At 47.6% G+C, this 22,393-nt stretch overlaps 1 protein-coding gene across 1 annotated transcript in view; it reads right to left on the bottom strand.

The window, feature by feature from the left end:
- hydin (HYDIN axonemal central pair apparatus protein) overlaps positions 1 to 22,393 on the bottom strand; it is a 1,234,740-nt gene that overhangs the window by 1,098,307 nt on the left and 114,040 nt on the right. Inside the window, exon 6 of the mRNA XM_068049816.1 lies at positions 9,068 to 9,202. Coding sequence (XP_067905917.1) covers positions 9,068 to 9,202 — 135 coding nt within the window. The remainder of the gene's footprint in view (positions 1 to 9,067; positions 9,203 to 22,393) is intronic.

The raw sequence follows: 22,393 nt of genomic DNA, 5'->3' as shown, positions 1-22,393 counted from the left end.
GGGAGGCCGGAAGCGAGGGAATGGCAGCCCCGCACGCCTCCAATTAATCGCCTGTTGAGCTCATTGTACCGCTCATTAATAGGCTCGTCAGCAGCAGTTTTCAATTTTTAGTGGAAGGCACAGAGAAAATGCCATGTGTGGACCATAGCAGGGTTTAGAAGATGTGAAAAATACGGGGCGGCCATGAGGGCTATGGGAAGGGCTGATTAACATGATGCAGAGGCAGCTGCTCCAAAAGTGCCACCCAATAGGCACTGCTGGAGCTTTAAGACTTGCTTTTTTCAGTGGTGAGTGGTAGGAATCCGGAGAGGGACGTGAGGCCACTGGCATCATTTGGGCAGCAGGGGTTGGCAGGGGATGGCCTGGTAAATGCACAAAGCCCAGCTGAGGGAGTTGATATGGGAACAGGCTACTCTAAAACTGGACAGAGCAGCCAGGATGAACTGCAGCAGATGTATCCTCCTGGACAGCAAGAGGCCAGAGGAGCACAGCGGGAGGGCTGCAAGGGAAGAAGGCGCTACTCAAAACATCGGAAGTACCCCGCAAGAGTCAGCTATCTGTAAATGATAGAGCGCCAGTGTTGTAGGAAGCTGCACCTATCCAGGCAGATGGTCTCAGAACTTTGTGCTCTGATTCACAATGACCTCAGGCCTCACAGCTCCCATGGCAGTCCGTTACCTGCAGCCGTCCAAGGTCACCATCACCCTGAATTTTTAGGCAACTGGGTTGTTCCAGGGATCAACTGCAGGCCAAGGTGGCACCTCAGAGTCAGCAGCTCATCACGCCATCGGGCAGATCACAGATGCCATATTCTGGAGGACAGGGGACAACATCCACTTTGACACAGATGGACAAATGCAGGCACAGAGACCTTTGAGCATTGCCGCCATCAATGGATTTCCTCGTGTCCAGGGCCTCATCGACTGCACCCACATAGCTATTAAGGCACCGACAGACCAACCAGTCAGATTCCTGAACCAAAAGGGCTACCACTCATTGAATGTCCAGCTGCTCTGTGATCACAGGAAGCAAATTTTGCAGTTCCCAAGCAGCTATCATGACTCCTTTATCCTGCAGGAGTCCGTGGGTGGCTGCTGGGGGATAAGGGTTATCAACTAAAGAGATGGCTCATGACACCCGTCCGAAGCCTAGACACGAATGGAGAGAGGAACTACCACCAGAGCCATCCCCTAACGCAGATCTGCACTAAACAGACCATTGGCCTCTTGAAGGTGCGCTTCCTTGTCTTGATCAGTCAGGTGGTGCCCTCCAGTTCGAGCCAGCCAGAGTGTCCCATATTGTGGTCGTCTACTACGCCCTACACAACATGACACTACAAAGAGGCCTGGGGATGGATGAAGAGGAGGACCTGAAATGCCACTCCACTTTGGAGGAGGACTGGGAGGAGGAAGGGATCACTCAAGAGGTGGTCAGGCCCTGGCAGTGGATGACGCCTGTCAATGCCATCCCAGACCTCAGGGTGAACTGCACGCTGGCATGGCAGCAAGGGAAACACTGATTCAGCAGAGCATCACCTTTTCGCCCCCTGAGCCCTTGCGGCTGATGACCCCTAAACTCACCTTCCAGCATAGAGAGCTTTTACCGCTATGACCCTTAACTGTGAGGTCCCATTGCCAGCCATGAGTGTGCAGATGGAGGGTTCCTCCACGAACATTGCCCAACATCATAAGGCATGGGCACATAACATTCCCAGAGCCCCAAATCCCTGCCACCCACCCCAAAATGCTACATCCCCCTTTTTGAGATGAGACACCAACAACACATCTGTCAGAGTGATGACATAAAGAAGTTATATTGTGATGCAAATGTAATAACAGACAGATGTAGACAATAGCACCCTGGTGACCCATTTGATGAATTCAACAGTGTGGTGCCTTCCTTTTCCTAACACTCCTATGGGGTGCTCCTCCTGTGGCAGAGGATGAGGTGGAGGCAGCCTGGTCCTACTCTCTGCCTCCAGCTGAGATACCCATGGCTTCCGTCCTCATCTTGGAAGTGCCCATGGGGGTTCCTCCACAGGCTGCCGCATCTGCGTCATTGCAGAGGATGCCACTATCACAGGGCTTTGGCAAACAGATGGTTCCTGAGTCAGAGGGGGCGAGGGGGCTCAAGGGTGACGCCAGTCACCCCTGGGGGTGGCCCCTTCATCTGCCACTACAACCATCTTAGCCCTTTCCTGGCACCCTTGAATGCTGGATGAGGCCAGCGACTGGGACTCAAACTGGCATCCACTCTGAACACCTCTGCGTCATCAGCGACACTGAGCCATCTATGCTACAGAGGGTCTCATTCTTGCTGTGCATATCAGCGCGCTGCTCCTGCACCCACTCAGAGTGTGATGCCGATGGCTCTCCCAAGAGGTTGCCCAATCTCTCAAAGAAGGAGATCAGAGATCGAATCCCTGGGTCATAACAGAGCACATGTGCTGCAAGGACGACTCCATTGCCTGCCCATGGCTCCTCTAGGCCTCAGGCATCTCCGACAAACAGGAACCTATCTGCCTCAGTTACTCAAGGAAAATCATCCTTGTCTGTGACTCCCAAGGCCCAGCATCTTCACCCAGTGAAGCATCGCTGTGTCTGTCCTCCCTCCTCCAAGGGTGACTGCTGAAAGCAGACTCTGCCTCACACTCCTCCTCCTACACACGTGTGATGTGAAGTTCACCCAGTGCTCCCCTTTCTATGCTAATCTGTGGCCTAACTGAGGTAAGTGTGTCTGCGCTGGTGGAAGGTGCTGAGGTATGATTTGACAGTGCAGATTTTTTTTTATTCGTTCATGGGATGTGGGCGTTGATTGCTCGGCCAGCATTTATTAACCATCCCTAATTGCCCTTGAGAAGGTGGTGGTGAGCTGCCTTCCTGAACTGCTGTAGTTCTTGGGGCGTAGGTACACCCACAGTGCTGTTAGGAAGGGAGTTCCAGGATTTTGACACCGCGATAGTGAAGGAATAGTTCCAAGTCAGGATGGTGTGTGACTTGGAGGGAAACTTGCAGATGGTAGTATTCCCATGCAACTGCTGCCCTTGCCCTTCTAAGTGGTAAAGGTTGGGAAGCTGCTGCCAAAGGCGTCATGGTGAATTGCTGCAGTGCATTTGTAGATGGTAGTCACTGCTGCCTCTGCGCGTCGGTGGTAAAGGGAGTGAATGTTTTTTTTTAGAGATACAGCACTGAAACAGGCCCTTCAGCCCACCGAGTCTGTGCCGACCATCAACCACCCATTTATACTAATCCAACACTAATCCCATATTCCTACCACATCCCCACCTGTCCCTATATTTCCCTACCACCTACCTATACTAGGGGCAATTTATAATGGCCAATTAACCTATCAACCTGCAAGTCTTTGGCATGTGGGAGGAAACCAGAGCATCCGGAGGAAACCCACGCAGACACAGGGAGAACTTGCAAACTCCACACAGGCAGTACCCAGAATTGAACCAGGGTCGCTGGAGCTGTGAGGCTGCGGTGCTAACCACTGCGCCACTGTGCCATGTTGAAGGTGGTGGATGGGGTGCCAATCAAGCGGGCTACTTTATCCTGGATGGTGTCAAGCTTCTTGAGTGTTGTTGAAGCTGCACCCATCCAGGCAAGTGGAGAGAATTCCATTACACTCCTGAGAGGCCCAGGCTAATTCCTGGTGACATGGGTTCAAATCCCACCACAGCAGATGGTGAAATTTAAATTTAATTAATAAATTTAATTAATTAAAAATATCTGGAATTAAAAGCTAGTGTCAGTCATGTTGCCATGAAACTATCATCAATTGTCATAAAAATAGAAATCCAGAGACCTAGGCTAATGCTCTGGGGTCATGGGTTTTACCCGACCACGGCAGATGGTGAAATCTGAATTCAATTAATAAATCTGGCATTAAAAAAACTGGTCTAATGGTGACCATGAAACCATTGTCAATTGCCGTAAAAAACCATCTGGTTCACTAATGTCTTTGAGGGAAGGAAATCTTCCATCCCTACTTGGTCTGGCCAACATGTGACTCCAGACCCACAGAAACGTGGTTGGTTCTTAACTGCCCTCTGAAATGACCTAGGAAGCCACTTAGTTTAAAGGCAATTAGGAATGAACAAATACTGGCCTTGCCAGTGATGCGCACATCCCATGAAAGAAAAAAAGAAAAATGTGAAGACGGGACTTCGTCTCCACAAGGACTGTGTGGTGGTCACTCCTATCAATACTGTCATGGACAGATGCATCTGCAACAGGTAGATTGGTGAGGATGAGGTCAAGTAGGGTTTTCCCTCTTGTTGGTTGCCTCACAGCCTGCTGTAGACCCAGTCTAACTGCTATGTCCTTCAGGACTCGGCCAGCTCGGTCAGTAATGGTGCTACCAAGCCACTCTTGGTGATGAGTGGCTTGCTAGGCCATTTCAGAAAGCATTTTACTTTCAACCACTTGCTGGCTCTGGAGTCACATGTAGGCCAGACCAGGTAAGGATGGCAGATTTCCTTTCCCTAAAGGACGTTAGTGAACCAGATGGGTTTTTATGACAATCGACAATGGTTTCATGGTCATCATTAGACTGGCTTTTTTAATGCCAGATTTATTAATTGAATTCAAATTTCACCATCTGCCGTGGTTGGATTCAAACCCATGTCCCCAGAGCATTAGTCTAGGTCTCTGGATTACTAGATCAGTGATACCACCATTACGCCACCGCCACTTCCTCCCCTGTTCTGTGGACTCCCCCCGCCGTGCCCCCAGCAATTGTTCAGTAGCACAGCAGCTAGCTCAGGTCCATTGCCAGCGAGTCTGCCCACTGCAGTCGAGGACAACTCTCCAGAGGCAGCCAAGGAGCCTGCCTCCCAACGCAGAAAACCCTGAAGCCTGTTAACCTGGTTCAGAGGAGCATCTCCATAGTGGGCACAAGTCCCATTCTACTGGAGTAGCCCAGAACAAAAAATCCAAGCTTTTTTGAGATTTATTGACATTATTGTCAAGTGTAGTACAAATTGGCTTCAAAAGAGTGCTAAACTGACAGCATTCTAATACAAGCTAAATTCCATTAATTTTCATTAACATTTGACCTAACACTGATCAGAGTATTCAAATTTCTTTGCATCAAGATTGTTCCATTATTTACATCTAAGTCAATGGCTTTACGATGTAAATAAACTACTTAGCCATTATTACTTCACTCAGGTATAGCAACTGCAAACATGATACTCACCAAGCATTACCATTTGGTGGTGAAAAAATGAAGTCAATTCTGACTCATAACTATTTTCATTTTAATAAGTAAGATGCGCTAGCCCATCATCTGTGGCATGGCACACAGTAGTGCCCCTGAGGAAAACAAGACAAAAGCTGAATTTTCGCCACAGAGATGGGAAACAGGAGTCTGCTTTCTTTTCGGGTCAGGAACTGTCTCTGGTGGGAAACTGATTAAAGTCATGATTTTCACATGGGTGTGCCCTTAATTGATATGGAGGCACGTTCCCTGTCCAACTAGAGCCAGAGGGGAGCGGAAACGAAGGCGGGTCAGATGAAGTGGGAGACTGATTCAGACTCCTCACGGTAGCCATCATTGAGGCTCCTGGTTGTCCTGAGGAAGAGATCTGCGGTTCATGCCAAAGCCTTCCACAGCACCAGAGTGAGGAGATTAGTCAGAAGATCCAGAGGTCTGACACCCCGGTCAGGGCTGTCCCTCGGTTCACTGATGCCGACCTTGATTGAATGTTGGAGGAATGTGAGGGAGAGGAGGGAGGTCCTCTTTCTGGAGGATGGCAGGAGGGGGCCAAGAGCTGAAACCAAAGAGGCCTGGGGCCAGCTTGCTGCCACCGTCAGCAGCAGAAACAAGATGAGAAGAATCTGGATCCAGTGCCTTAAAAGGTTCAATGCCTCATACATTATAGCAAGGTCAGTGCAATCCCCAACACTCTGGAATGGTCTCAGGGCTTGAACCCTCCAGCAGACACACCAGTTGAGGAGCCTCAGGGTGCATGTTGCTCCTGAACATGGGAGGGGGTGTGCCCAGGGCACACTGACCCCTCAGAATGGCTCACAGCCAGAACTGCAGAGGGCCTGTCACCACTGAGACACACAGCTCCTAATACATAGGCACAGATGACAATAGACACAGAAGACAGCAGCACCTTATCTCGTTCTCTTTTGTCCTTGCAGGAAAAACGGGTGCACAGTGCGAGAGACAGGGCCCACACAGGAGTGGGGGGTGCCGTTCTTCTACCAGGTCACCCCAATGGAACTGACAACAATAGAGATAGCCAGGATAGTGGAACAGGAGGCACTTGGGCCTGGCAAAACAGAAGCTCGGTGCACCTGGTGATTACAGAGGGCAGATTGGTCATTAAAGGGGTTCAGTGCACTCACCCCTTCTGATAACATGTCACGCACTGAGTAATAGTGGGTAACCTCAGCACAGCAGGGGTTTCCACTCTCCTTGGCTAAATCTCATCATCTCTTCTTGTGACTCCCACAAGTGCAAATCAACATCCTAAGGCACCCTCTCCCTCTCCTTGCAAGGGCCCAAATCAGCAGAAAGGAGAAGAAGAAGGACCGTCACACCTTATCAGCGCACTGTCCATCAGCGCAGACACTCTCACCTCAGTGGGTCCCCGCGCAAATGTAGATATGATGGCACAGGGTGATGATCACAGTGTTCGTACAGATGGAAATGCCAGAGACAGAGGGAGCTGTGGTCAATTTCCCTTGGGGGGGGGGAAGAAAGACACAGCCCTGCTCAGCTGGGCACAGGTGCAGGGCCTCAGGAGACAGTGGAAAGGAGTCTCTACCTTGAGCAGCAGCAGCAGATGTATTCCCACATGTCATAAGTTCCCTGAGGCAGTGTGGGGTCTTGGGCAGAGGATAGAGGAGTCTATCCAGCTCATGTGTGCCACAATGGCTCAGGGCTATGAGCGCATGAGTTCCTCCATAGAGAGAGTGAGCCAACCTTTTGGCGAGCCATATGCGGTATCACTCTGACAGCATGCAGGAACTGCGCACTGACGTCCACAGGATCCATGAGATGCTGAGGAGCATGGACCGGTCAGTGTCGCTGGTGATGCAGAGATCTTTGGAGGGGATGCCAGTTCCACCCCAACTGGTGTACTCTGCCAGGCATCCAGAGCGCCCAGCAAGAACTGAGGATGGCACGGAAGAGGATGAGGGTGCCACCCTCACAGAACGCCTTCATCATCCTCTGCCTCTTTGGCCCTCTGACTGAGGGACCATCTGTGCAGCAGGGCCAAGTGGCAGATATTGTTGCTGCAATGACGCAGGACCAGCAGCCCCTGAAGATGCTCCACGGTATCTTCACGATGAGGATGACCACCACATGCATCTCTGCCGCAAGCCGCAGCCGAGATGAATGAGCAGCCTGCCTCCACCTTCTCTGAAGCCACAAGGGGAGCACCGAGGAGGAGTGGCCGAACACAGAGATAAATCAACCTCTTACAGTCTCTGACAACTGTTTTCCTCTCTTTACAATTTACAATGATAACAATTTAAGGCACACACCTGGGACTCCTATTATTGTCCTGACAGGAAAAGTGGCATAAGATAGTGAAAGACATAATGGGATCCTCCATGGTGAGAGCAAAGCCTCTGGGCAGATGTATTTCCTTCATTGGCAGTGAGTGATTAGATGTTCCAGGCTGCATCTTCCACACATGTGTTAGCACAGATATCTCAGACTCCCTTACATGCCATACTCCTCAACCTGGATCAGTTGAAACATCCCTGAATCAGGAGATCCCTGACCTTCATGGCTTCCTCACAAGCTGTTCGTGCCCCGAGCCATGCCGGACCACATCTTTGTGCAGCTGGGACAACTCGCTGTTCAGTGTCATCTCTCTTTGCCTCCACTTCCTCCTCCTCTTTTACCTCATGCTCTTCCCCAATGAGCTGTCTCCTTCCAAGGCCTCATCATCCTCAAGGTCCACACCTCTCTGGACAGTCATAGAGTCATAGAGAGATACAGCACTGAAACAGGCCCTTCGGCCCACTGAGTCTGTGCCGACCAACAACCACCCATTTATACTAATCCTACATTAATCCCATATTCCCTACCACATCCCCACCATTCTCCTACCACCTACCTACACTAGGGGCAATTTACAATGGCCAATTTACCTATTAACCTGAAAGTCTTTGGCTGTGGTCATGTTATGGAAAATGCAGCAGACCACCATAATGACCAAGACGTTTGCAGAAGGGCATTGAAGGGCATCACCCGACCAGTCCAGGCACTGGAAACACATCTTGAGAAGCCCGAAGGCCTGATCAATGGTCGTCCTAGTGAGCAGGTGCCTTTGGTTGTATCATTTCTGCGCCTCTGTCCGGGCTCCGATAGCGGGGTCAGTAGCCATGTCTTCCCTTGTCCCTGAGGATCCATTCACACACTTTGGGGGTTGGAGTGAAGATCTGAGGCAGTGTGGACAGCCAGAGGATGAGGAGTCATGGCAGCTGCTACAAGTTTCTACAAATGGCCACAGGTTTCGGTCCTCAGGCCCCAACTATTTACAATCTATATTAATGACTTGGATGGAGGGATAGAAGGTACTATTCCAACTTTAGCCAAGTATTTGAAAGCTAAAAAATATGTGTACCATTGCATCATCAGACGTAATAAATAATCCAGCAACTAACTTATAGGTAGTTCATAATTGCTATAAATAGTGCTGTGGGGGGAGGGGGGGTTGCTTAGTGACATTTAACATCGTGTTCAGCTGTATAAGGTTAAGGCAGGGCATTGGCTAGAGTGTGTAGTTGGAAAATGGGACTGCTAGCATCAAATCAGCATTCCACGCTGACTGGCATCATGATTTGCCTGCTCTACATGCTGCTGGCGTGCATTAGGTATGCACGCGCAAACCCTTTTACCAGATAAACTCCTGCATACTTCCCATCGGAAATATGCAGGCGCATTTCAGATTCTATTTTTGAATGGGCACATTGTACCTACAATACGACTGCTAACCAGCCTAATTACAACCCACCGCCACCTGGATTCGGATTCAATCATAACAATTAAATTTACTTTTTTCAATAAATATCATTCCTAATTCACACACCCTGTTTTCCTCAGGTACGAAAACAAGCTTGAATGTAGCGATCATGCCGGGTGCCACTTTCCGACCCACGTCATTAGGACAGATGATTCTGAAGTACGGAGAATCTTCCTGGATAACTTTAACCATCCGTGGAACCTGAAAACATACTTCATTAAATTATCACCACACAGAGGATTTTATGAAGTGAGCAAAATGGTTAAAAGTTTTTCACATTTAGCTATAATATGGTTCACACATGAGGCTACTAATTCACTATGGCATATCGATCAACAAATCCTATGATTTTGATTTCTACAAATGGCCAGCATAATCTTTTTGCAAATTTCAAAATTTGTCACGATTTTACTGTAGTTTCTTACAAAATATCTGGTGACCTTTTACAAATTGCCTTGTTTTTGACACATTCAGATCATGAAAATCAAAATGCCACTACAGTGCTATGATACATACAAGAACTGAGTATATCATCAGTCAGCACCCTTGTCTCTAAGACAACAGCAGTGCGCTCTATCAGCCTGGCCAACGAACAGAGAAACAACTGGCACTCTAAAAATGTTCATCGACTGTGCTCACTGTAAGAAGTCACAGAAGCACTGTTTGGCAGTTGGTTGCAAGGCTCCACCAGACAGGACTAGACTGCGAGAATGAAGCTCCTGTGGTTATGGGTTCAGCACTACAATCAACAAACCATTTCCAATAAACTGCTATATCCCAAAATGGGCATATTTCTGTGTTTTCCTGAGATTTTCAACCACATGATGTATCATGTGATTTTTTTTTATTTAGAGATACAGCACTGAAACAGGCCCTTCAGCCCACTGAGTCTATGCTGACCATCAACCACCCATTTATACTAATCCTACATTAATCCCATATTCCAACCACATCCCCACCTTCCCTCAATTCCCCTACCACCTACTTTTACCAGGAGCAATTTATAGTGGCCAATTTACCTATCAAACCTGCAAGTCTTTGGCTGTGGGAGGAAACCGGAGCACCCGGCGAAAACCCACACGGTCACAGGGAGAACTTGCAAACTCCGCACAGGCAGTACCCAGAATTGAACACGGGTCGCTGGAGCTGTGAGGCTGCAGTGCTAACCACTGCGCCACTGCGCCATCCTGATCTGGATGATGGTGCTACTATCAATCCTGTGCATTCAAATTTCCCATTATAGTGGGAAACAGAAACCTTACAAAGCTTTGGGAGACTTATTTAACTATGGGGCGGCATATCAGAGTATACCTAGCTCCACCTGACATCTGCACGTATGCTCGTTCCACTAGGCCTTACTAGGTAACAACCAGGAACAAGAACCCTGGCTGTTTTTGTCTTTTGCAATCCAAAGGAACTATGACTAACTGTTGCATCCTTTACGACATTCTGGCTGCAACCACATAGCTCAGCAAAGGTTTTTGATAAACCCACTGTGTGCAATCCCTAACACCACAAAGTACAAAATAGACTACTTACCAAACCAGTCACACTACAAGCCAATAAGAATGCTGATAAGAACACAAGAAATAGCAGGTGTAGGCCATTCAGTCCCTTAAGCCTGTTTCGCCATTCAATAAGATCATGACCGATCTTCTACCTCAGCTACACCTTCCTACAATATCCCCATATTCCTTGATTCTCTTAGTATCTAAAAATCTATTGATGTCTGAGTTGAAAATACTCAATGACTGGGGTAGAGAATTCCAAAGATTCACCACTCTCCAAGTGAAGAAAGTTCTCCTCATTTCAGTCCTAAATGGTCAACCTCTTAATTCTGAAAACTGACCCTAGTTCTAGATTCCCCAACCAAGGGAAACATCCTCCCAACATATATCCTGTCAAGCCTCTTAATAATTTGCATATGTTTCAATGAGATCATATCTCATTCTTCTAAACTCCAGCGAATAAAGGCCGAGTCTACTTAATTTTTTTCATAGGACAATCCTCTCATCCCAGGAATCAGGACCTTTCATTGCACTTCCTCCAAGGCAAATACATCCTTCCTTAGGTAAGGAGACCAAAACTGTACACAGTACTCCAGGCGTGGTGTCACCAAAGCCACATACAATTGCAGTAAGGCTTCTGTACTCTTGTACTTCAATCCCTTTGTAATAAAAGCATTTAATTTCCTAAATTTTGCTGTACCTGCATGCTAACTTTCTGTGACTCATGCACTAGGACACCCAGGTCCCTCTGAATACCAACATTTCCCAGTCTGTCACCATTTAAAAGACAATCTTTTCTAGTTTTCCTTCCAAAGTGGATAACTTCACTTTTCCACACATAATATTCCATATGCCACACTTTTGCCCACTCACTTAACTTTTTTGAATGCTTTTTTGGAAATCTGATATTTAGTGCAAGACAGTGCCAAAAGAAACCATAGATCTAAAAAGAAAAAATGCTAAAGAAAATATAGTTCAACTTAATCTTTCCAAATTCCTTTCTTCAAACAAATCTATTAGAAATCATTGCACAATATAAAACTATAGAACAAACAAATCTCAACACTCAACATCCAGTGAAACTATTCAGAAATAAACTTGCAATGAACAACCAGAATATCCAACATCAGTACACTACAAAAACTCTACAGAACAGCCAGGACAGAGGGAGTGCAAAATAAATGTGAATAGTCCACAGAAAACAACACAGGAATGGGTTTTCATGGAGAACACTCAAACCATCAGCACAATGTATATCGGTGGTGAAAGAGGTAAACTGAATCTTATTATGTGCAGATCTAGGGATTAAACACAAGTTCCAGGAACTAATAGGCATAAAGAAAGAGTTTTGATTTATATAGCAGCTTGTCACATCCGTAGGACATCCCTTTACAACCAATGGATTTTGTTTTTCAGTGCAGTCACTGTCGTTATTTAGGGAAAGTTTGCCAGTCTGTGCCATGTGATCCCATAAACAGCAAATAAATAAATCACCAGATAACCTGGTTTGGTGGTACTGATTGAGGAAGGGATATTGGTCAGGACACAAGAAGAACTGAATTTATGGGTAAGGGTGATAGGACATTAGTGACCCAGTTAGGTTTTTATGATAACCAAGCAGCTTTCAGTGTCATTTATTTATAAACTACCAGATTTATTTAATTCAATTTCACAATTTACCAAGCCGGAATTTAAACCCATGCCATTTGGGTTGCTGATCCAGTATCATAGCCGCTACAGTGCCACCGTGGTACATCTTTTTGCAGATTCTCAGCTTTTAAAAATATGAAGGGAAGGAAATTAAGTGCAAAATTAAAGGAATATATGTTATTGCAAATTTTGCATACACTTCCTGTCCAGAAAACATACTTCCTGTTCTCACAACTTTCAGCCATGCTTTTGTCATGATTTACCATAGTAAACTGTTGAATCAATATTTCCCATTCAAAATTGCTATGACAACAGACACAATGCAGAATCATAGAATAGAATCATAAAATGATTACAGAAAAGAAAGGCCATTCGGCCTGTTGAGTCCATGCCGGCTCTCTGCAAGAGCAATTTGGCTAGTTTCACTCCCCCACACTGCACATTTTTTATTTTCAGGTGCCAATTCCTTTTTAAAACCACGATTGAATCTGCCTCTACCACACTATCAGGTTGTGCAATCCAGATCCTAACCGCATGCTGTGCAAAAAAATGTTTTCTTATGTCGCCTTTGGTTCTTTTGCTAATCACCTTAAATCTGCTTCCTCTGGTTCTCGACCCCTCTGCCAAAGGGATCAGTTTCTCTCGACCTACTCTGTGTAGACCCCTCATGATTTGCAACAACTCTATAAAATCTCCTCTCAATCTTCTCTTCTCTAAGGAGGACAACACCAGCTTGTCCAATCTAACTGTGTAACTGAAGTCCCTCATTCCTGGAACCATTCTCGTAAATCTTTTCTGCACTCTCTCTAAAAAGCCTTCATATCCTTCCTAAAGTACAGTGCCCAGAATTGGACACAATGGGCTGAATTTAGATTTTGGGGCATGACCCCAATGTCAGGAACCATTTCTGGGTTCCGACTCCTCACCAGAGTTGAGAGGGGGTGGGGGAGGGCGGCAGCAAATTATCTGAAGGGCGGCTTTGGTGGTCAATTAGCGGCAGCAGGCACCTGATGGAGCTAGGACTCTTAAAGTGTGGGCCTGACTTAAAGGCATGACAGCAACCAATACTGTGGCAGCCATCTTGCATAGCAATGGAAACCCTCAGTCAACAGGAGAGGCACAGGCCTGGCACCCAGGGCAGGGCTGCTCCACAGCTTACCAAAGCAGACATAGAGGTTAAGTTGGAGGCAGTACACGAGAGGCAAGGAGGAGGACGGCAGGAGAAGGCCACCCAGGCAAATAAGCAGGTCTGGCTGAAGGAGTCAAAAAAAGTTAGTAGCCGCAATGTTATCTGGAGGAACTGAGTGCAGTGCTGCAAAAGGTTTAATGACCTTCTTCGCTCTGGCAAGGTGAGTGCAACTTGACACCCAGATGACAGGCCTCCAGGTCTGCAGCCACCAGCAGACATATCAGCTGAGCAGCCTGAGGATGCAGAATGCTCCTGAACATGGGAGAGTTGTGTGCCCAGGGTATTTACTGACCTATTGGCAAGGCTCAGAGCCCTAGCTCTGTTGAGGACCTGACAGTGCTGATACATACAGCCTCTTATTTAAACACGCGGCTAGCATTGGTGAGAGAGGCCAGCGTTATCTTATCTCTCTGTCTTTTTGTCCTTGCAGAAGAAGAGGGTTCACAATGCAAGGGAGTGGGCAGCACAGGAGGAGGAGTGCTCCAGCTCGCCATCCTCACTGCTAAGGAGGAGGTGGCAATAGACATAGTGAGAGTGACACCACAAGACAAGGTTGGTGATGGAGGGTTGGGAATTCCTGAACGACAGGGTGAAAAGTCATAGCAGGGAATTTTATACTCTCCCCCATGGCAGATTTGGAGGCCGGGAGAGCATAAAATCAGGTGAGGGAGGGGTCCCCGCCTCCGCCAAAATTTAGTTCGGGGCGGGAAGTCCTGTGAATGGCCTTCCCACCCCGCTGCCAATTGAGGCCCTTAGCTGGGCAGTTAGCTCCCAATTAAGGGCCTCTTTCCGCCACTGCTGCAATTACTGTGTGGTGGATGGCCTTATCGCCGCATGGGAAGCATGGAACGGAAAACCATGCGGGCTGCTTCCTGGCTCTAGGTTTGGGGGTGGGGGCCTTCCTTCAAAGGCACTTAGTGCCTAAATGAAGGGCCCGGCATTGGGAAGGGGGGATGCCTGCAGACAGCCACCCACTTTCTCTTGTCCAACCCCCTCCCCCATTACCCCACAAAACCCCTCCCGCCCTGACCTACATGAGGCCTGGTTCCAGCAACGGTCCTCGGCCTCCAGCAAGAGACACCGCCTTTGATTGGCCAGCAGCTCTCCAGCAGGACATCTGGCGACAGGGTCCTTGATCCTTTGGAAGGCCCACCACTGTCCTCTTAAGTGTCTGACTGGCACTAGATATGGCGGGCCTTCCAGAGAAGAGGTGGCGCAGGGATCTCAGTGTCGCTTTTTCCGGACATTGAGACCCCCACCACCAGGATACAATTCCCCTTTAGAGTCATTTACAGCATAGAAGGAGGCCATTAGGCCCATCGAGTCCATGCCAGCTCTCCACCAAGCAATCCAGTCAGTCCCACTCCCCCGCTAGATCCCTGTAGCTTTGCAAGACTATTCCCTTCAAGTGTCCATCCAATTTTTTTTTAAATCATTGATTGTCTCCGCTTCCACCACCCTCATAGCAGGGAGTTCCAGGTCATTACCACTGGCTACGTAAAAAAATTCTTCCTCACATTTCCCTTGCATCTCTTGCCCAAAAACCTTCAATCTGTGTCCCTTAGTCCTTGTACCATTAGTTAATGGGAATGGTTTTTCCTCGTCTAACTTATCTCAGCCTGTCATAATCTTGTATATCCTTATCAAATCTCTCTTCAATCTCCTTTGCTCCAGGGAAAACAACCCCAGCTTTTCCAGCCTAACCTTGTAATTAAAATCCCCCATCCCTGGAACCATTCTGGTGAATCTCCTCTGCACTCTCTCAAGTACCCTCACGTCCTTCCTAAAGTGTGGCGACCAGAACTGGACATAAATACTCTAGTTGGGGCCTAACCAGCACTTTACAAACATACGAATTAGGAGCAGGAGTAGGCCACTCGACCCCTCGAGCCTGCTCCCCCATTCAATAAGTTCATGGCTGAACTGATTACTCCACATTTCCACCTACCCCTGATAACCTTTCACCCCCTTGCTTATCAAGAATCTATCTACCTCTGCCATAAAAATATTCAAAGACTCTGCTTCCACCGCCTTTTGAGGAAGAGAGTTCCAAAGACTCATGAGCCTCTGGGAGAAAAAATTTATCCTCATCTCTGTCTTAAATGGGCGACCCTTTATTTTTAAATAGTGACCCCTAGTTCAAGATTGTCCCACAAGGGGAAACATCCTTTCCACATCCACCCTGTCAAGACCCCTCAGGATCTTACATGTTTCAATCAAGTCACCTCTTACTCTTCTAAATTCCAGCGGATACAAGTCTAGCCTGTCCAATCTTTCCTCATAGGACAGGCCACCCATTCCAGGTATTAGTCTAGTAAACCTTCTCTGTACTGCCTCCAACGCATTTACATCCTTCCTTAAATAAGGACACAGTACTCCAGATGTGGTCTCAACAATGCCCTGTATAGCTGAAGCATAGCCTCCCTACTTTTGTATTCAATTCCCCTTGCAATAAACGATAACATTCTTCAGCTTTCCTAATTATGTGCTGTACTTTATAAAGGTTCAGCATGATTTCCCTGCTTTTGCACTTCTTGGTATTTCTTCGCGGACGTAGATTTTGGGAAGGTTGTACTCATTGGTTTCAGGCCCACTGGTGGCTAGTCAGGTCTATCCATGACCGGCAGATTCTCCCACAGCGGGTACAAGTGAAGGTGTAGTCGCTGCTGGGGGCAATTGGATTTATCCTTCTCCTCCTTTTCTCTTTCATGCTGGTTCTTCGCTCAGTCTCAAAGGTGTCTCTAGCCCTCCCGATGTAGCATCTCCAGGCATCACAATCTATGGCCTGCACTTCCCACTGGTGATGGTCAATGTGGCACACAGAGAGGGACTTCTTCAGGGAATCCTTGAATCATTTGCATGGGGCCTTCGGTTCCTTCTACCCATGGTCAGCTCTCCATACAACACGATCTTGGGCAGGCGACTGTCATCCATCCTAGCAACGTGACCCGTCCAATGCAGTTGACTTTGCAGCAGGATGGCCTTGAAGCTGGTGATGTTGGCTGTTTCCAGGGCTTCAATGTTTGTGATGCGGTCCTGCCAGCGGATTTTGAGGATGCTGCGGAGGCAGCGCTGATGGCAGCGCTCCAGAAAGCGTACATGACGTTGGTATAGGACCCATGACTCTACGCCATACAGAAGGGTGGTGAGGACTACGGCTTTGTACATTTTGAGTTTGGCCTGTGTTCCAAGGCTGTGTTGCTCCACACTTGTTTGTAGAGTCTGCTGAATGCACTGTTTGCTTTTCAGAGCCTATTGTCCACTTCCTTGTCTATGGTGACATCAAACGAGATGACACTCCCCAAATAAGTAAATTGCTTGATGGCATTCAGCTCAGTTCCCTCGATGACAATGCTTGGTGGTCAACATTCTTCTTGGGGTGCAGGCTGATGCAGGATTTCAGTTTTCTTTAAACTGATTTTTACTCCGAAGAGTTGTGCCGCCTCGGAAAAATGGGTTATGCGTTGCAGGTCTGACTGACTGTGGGCCAGGAGAGTACAGTCATCGGCAAAAAGAAGTTCACAGATGCGTTTTTCTTGTGTCTTTGTGTGAGCCTGAAGATGCCCGAGGTTGAAAGGGCCTCCATCAGTCCGCATGCGTATGTAAACTCCCTCATTAAGGTTTTCTGTTGCCTGCTACATATCATGCTGAAAAAGATGGTGAATAAGGTCGGGGCCAGCACACATCCCTGCTTCACGCCATTGGAGATTCAGAAGGGACTCGAGAGGTTGCTGTTGTGCTTGACTTGTCTGTACTGATTTTGATGAAACTGCTTCACCATGGCCAGGAACCTGGGTGGGCATCCAAGTTTTTCAAGGATTTTCCAAAGTCCTCATGACACCTTTCTTGTAATTGTCTGAGTGCAAATGCCATGTCTGTGGTGCCTCTGTTTGCTCTGAAACCACACTGGCTCTCTGGGAGGATTTCTTCCGCAATGGTAGGCACAAGCCTGTTCAGATGTATTCTAGCCAGGATCTTCCAAGCAATAGAAAGGAGGATGGTAGTTGGAGCAGTCTGATTTTTTTTCCTTTGTTTTTGTACAAGGTGATGATGATAGCATCACAAAGATCCTGTGGAATCCTGCCCTCTTCCCAGCAGACCATGAAAAACTCACGGAGCTTGGTGTATAGGGCAGGGTCGCCATGCTTCAAGGCGTCAGATGGAATTCCATCGGCTCTGGGAGCTTTGTTGTTCTTCATCTGGTTGATGGCGATCACAGTTTCCTTGAGAATTGGGCTCTCGTCCAGTTCTTCTTTGACGGGCTGTTGATGGCAGTATAATGCACTGTGCACTTGGTGTTGAAGAGAGTTTCAAAGTGCTCCGAACAGCGATCCAGGACTGACTCCTTGTCGGTATGTAGGGTCTTGCCATCAGGGCTCCCCAAGGGGTTTTGGGTTTGATATGCTGGTCCATCGACAGATTTTAGTGCTTCATCGAAATTTCTTAATTCGCCAGTATCAGCGTTCATTTGAGTTTTTTCCGTAAGTGTGTTCCTCAGTTTACATTGAAGGGTGATGCATGCTTGACGATAGGTTCTCTTTTTCTCTTAGCTGGTCGGCTGAGCCAGGTGAGCCTGATGAGCTGACCTTTTTGTTTTTAGCAGATCTTGAATTTCCTTGTCATTTTCATCAGAATAGTCCCTATTCTTTATGATGCTGAGTCCGATGACCTTGTTGGAGGTATCAAGTACTGCAGTTTTGATGTGTTCCCAGAGTTCTTCTGGAGTGGAATTAGCAGTGAGATCAGGATGTTCCAGTCTAGTCTGTAAGGTTGCTTGATCACTGTCTCTGCAAGATGAGGTTTGCAGGTTGCAGACTCAATATTTCGTTGATGGGTTGTCTCTAGGCCTATTCCTGATATTAGGCTTAAAATGGAAGTTCAGCTTTGAACGAACGAGCTGGTGGTTTTGTACTCTATGCCTCTAATTATGAAGCCCAAGATCCCATATGCTTTGCTAACCACTCTCTCAATATGTCCTGCCACCTTCAAAGGAGGGGATGGAGTATACTCCTCCTCGTCTGACAGCATGCCAGAGATTCAGATGCATTAGGATGCCTCAGCTCTGCAGAGGCTTCTGTTGTCAGCGGCAAGTTCCCATGATCTTCTTCCTGTGTCTCCCGCAGGTCCAGTTGTGAAGGGGGAGCATGCCAATGCAGCAGCAGCAGCATCACCAAGACCCTCTAACAAAACCGAACCACCAGAGCCAGCATCATTCAAGTGTACCCTTCACCAACGCAGATATATTCACATCAGTAGGTCCTCATGCACAGTTAGAAAGGGTGGCACTTGGTGAAGAGCACAGCACGAGTGAGCAGGAGGAAGTGAGAGAGACAGAGGCAGTTTTGGGCAGTCTCTCTCAGAGGATGGAGGACAGACACAGCCATGCTCAGCTGGGCGCAGATGCAGGGCCGTAGCAGGCACAAGCAAAAATACTCCACTTTGACCAGCAGCCTGATATGTATGCCCACATGTCAGAGTTCCCTAAGGCAGTGCGGAGTCAAGGGCTCAGAATGGAGGAGACCATTCAGCTCATGTGTATCATTTTGAACACATGAGCTCCTCCATTGAGAGAGTGGCCAACCTCATGCAGAGCTATATGTGGCAGCACCCTGAATAGATGCAGGAACAGCGCCCCGACATACACAGAATGCATGCAATGCTCTGCAGCATTGACCGGTCAGTGGCTGATGGTTCAGAGGCATGGAGTGGATGCCAGTGATCCACAGCACCATCCAAGGGCTGACGCAGTCACTGATGAGCATGAGGATGCCACCCCTCATGGCATGCCATTATCATCGGCCTCCTTGGCCCCTTGGAATGAAGGACCGTGTATGCAGCAGAGCCCTGTGACGCCAATGCAGCAGCATCTGGAGGTGTCCCCACTGTCAACTCCATGACGGGAACAACTACCACGCCCATCTCAGCTGCAAGCAGACACACCACATCCGAGGCCACAAGGGAAGAACCATGTAGAAATGGCCAAGAGTGAAGGCCACCAGGTCGGTCAGAGCACTATGTGGTTCACTACGGTTTATTTCACTTGTGAATGTGTGCATTGTAATTTATTAATAACACTGGAAATGTTGAACATGTGAGTTTCCATTCTTTAATGGCACAACTGTAAAAGAGGAGAGAAGTGGTGAAGGGAAACCGTGGTCTTTGAACGGGGACACTGTGACTGCAGGATAGATGTGCACTGTGCATTGACAGTAAAAGTGGATCTATTCAAAGTTGTGTGTTTACTGGATGTGTTCTCACAAGCAAATCAAAATGAGTTCCAGAGCATGCAGTCCTACTGGAGAGGTAGCACTCAGGTGAAACATACCTAAATCAGATGTGCCCTGGCTTTCACGCCATCCTGATTAGAGCTTTGACTCCTGAGCCAGCCCCGGTCACCTCCCTGGACAATGTGGGAGCTGTTCTGGTCTGCATCTCTCTCCTCCTCCAATTAACTGTGTCGATCTTACACTTCAGTCTTTTCGAGGTCCACTCCTCTCTGAAGGGCCATGTCATGGAGAGCACAGCAGATCACCACAATGTGTAAGATCCTTACAGGGGTGTACTGTAGGGCACCACCAGACCATTCAAGGAACTACATCTTGAGAAGCCCGATGGTCTGCTAATGGTGGTCCTTGTGAGCATGACCTCAGTTGTAGTGTCTCTGCGCCCCTCCGTCTCAGTGTCACATAAAGAGGTGAGTAGCCGTTTCTTCAAGGGCTATCCCTTGGTCCTAGAATCCAGTCACGGAGTTTCAGCGGCGGTATGAAGAGCTGCGGAACCCTGAACTGCCGGAGGATGAAAGTGTGATGACAGCTGCCAGGATAGTGAGTGCACACATGCATAAAGCCCTCGTTGTAGTCGCATATCAGCTGAATGTTTAGGGAGTGAAAGCCCCTCCTGTTGATGAATCTCACTGGGCACTTACTCAGTGCCTTGATGATCACATGGGTGCAATCGATGATGCCCTGCACCTGCAGGAGTCGAGTAATGGAGGTGAAACTCACTGCCCTTTGTGCCAGCGAGGCCCATCTGTTTGAAATTGAATGCATGGCCTAGCTCTCACAAATAGGCCATCAGTGACCTGCGAGATGCAATGGTGTGCTACTGCTCCTTGGAACGAGCCAGAGCCAGAGACTTTAATGGCTACTAGCAGGGCATGCTGAGCAGTACTGCAAGGTCTGAGGTCTTCCTCAACAAGGGCACAAATCTTTGTTACCATTTGCTCCTGAGGAAGTTGACCCTCCAACTTGTCCCTATATCTGAGTCCCGATATCTGAGTACCTTAATGCCATGTCTAGCTGTTGTCTTGCTTGTGATCAGCTGCACTCAATGATTACACAATGCATGCCCCTCTTATGACCCACAATCCCTGGAGGGTCACTGCCCACCTCAACTGACCAAGGGTGCAAAGACAACTTGCTCCACTAACTCTGCTCACCCATGGCACCTATGTGTCAATGGATGAATGCCCCTCTCAGCCACGCACCCTTTTATGGGTCTACCTAATTGCATGGCAGGGCCATGACTTGATCCCTGCTATGCTGCTGCCTCCTTCCACTTGGAAGGTTCCTGGTCCATTTTGTAACCCATGCCAGCCCACAAAAATTCCAAACTAGCCCTAGATGAGCTGCCAACAAGCTTGTTCATAGGCTTATCTGGCTAGTCATCTGAAAAGGGTGGGTTGTTGGGTCCTGCCTTCCTCTCCACCTGAGCAAAATCGGCAAAAATCAGAATGGCAACAGCAAAACGGGACAATGGTCGGCGGCGCTAAATTATGTGCCCACCCACCTCTGTACTCACCCCCATATCAGGCCACAAATTCAGTCCAATCCTCCAAGTGTGGCCAAACCAGTGTTTTTTTAAAGGTTCATCATAACTTTCTTGCCTTTGTACTCTATGCCTTGATTTATAAAGCCCAGGATCCAGTATACCTTTTTAACCGTGTTCTCAATGATTTGTGTACTTTTAGCCCCAGGTCTCTCTGTTCCTGCACCCCCTTTAAAATTGTATCCTTTAGTTTATTGTGACGCTCCTCATCCTTCCTATCAAAATGTATTACTTCAAATTTCTCTGCATAAAATTTCATCTGCCACATGTCTGCCCATTCCACCAGCCTGTCTATGTCCTTTTGAAGTCTATCACTATTCTCATCACAGCTCACAATACTTCCAAGTTTTGCGTCATCTACAAATTTTGAAATTGTGCCCTATACATCCAAGTTTAAGTCATTAATATATATCAAGAAAAGCAGTGGTCTGGGGAACACCACTGTATACCTTCATCTAGTCGGAAAAACAACCGTTCACCACTGTTTGCTTTCACTCAACCAACATTGTATCCCTGTCGCCATAGTCCATCTTATTCCATGGGCTTTAACTTTACTGGCAAGTCTATTATGTAGTACTTCATTAAACACCTTTTGGAAGTCCATGTACACCTCATCAACCCTCTATGTCACCTCATCAAAAAACTCAATCAAGTTAGTTAAACACGATTTACCTTTAACAAATGTCGTGCTAGCTGTAAGTACAAGGTGATAATATGGAGCAAGTTTCTGAAGTCTCCCCTAGCTCTATCACCATCTTGTATATAGATAGAGTCATCGAATGTCAATGAGCAATACATCGCGTAACTGTAAACAAAATAAAAGCCTCTCATTTAAAGTTTTCACAGAATTGTGGAATTTGGTCCCCAAAACACCAATAAAAATGGAAGTTGATAGTCACTATAAATCAATGGGCCTTTTGCATGGCTGTACAACAGAGCATTATTTTTCATTCGTTCATGCGAAGTGGGCATCCCTGGCTAAGCCAGCATTTATTGCCCATCCCTAATTGTCCTTGAGAAGGTGGTGCTGAACTGCCTTCTTGAACTGCTACAGTCCTGGTGATGTAGGTACACCAACAGTGCTGTTAGGAAGGGAGTTCCAGGATTTTGACCCAGCGACAGAGAAGGAATGGTGATATAGTTCCAAGTCAGGACGGTGTGTGGCTTGGAGGAAAACTTGCGGGTGGTGATTTCCCATGCATCTGCTACCCTTGTCCT

Source organism: Heterodontus francisci, chromosome 17 (assembly GCF_036365525.1).
Source record: "Heterodontus francisci isolate sHetFra1 chromosome 17, sHetFra1.hap1, whole genome shotgun sequence".
Taxonomy (NCBI): domain Eukaryota; kingdom Metazoa; phylum Chordata; class Chondrichthyes; order Heterodontiformes; family Heterodontidae; genus Heterodontus; species Heterodontus francisci.
Note: the sequence above shows the minus strand (reverse complement) of the source record. Positions and strands in the feature narration are given on the sequence as shown.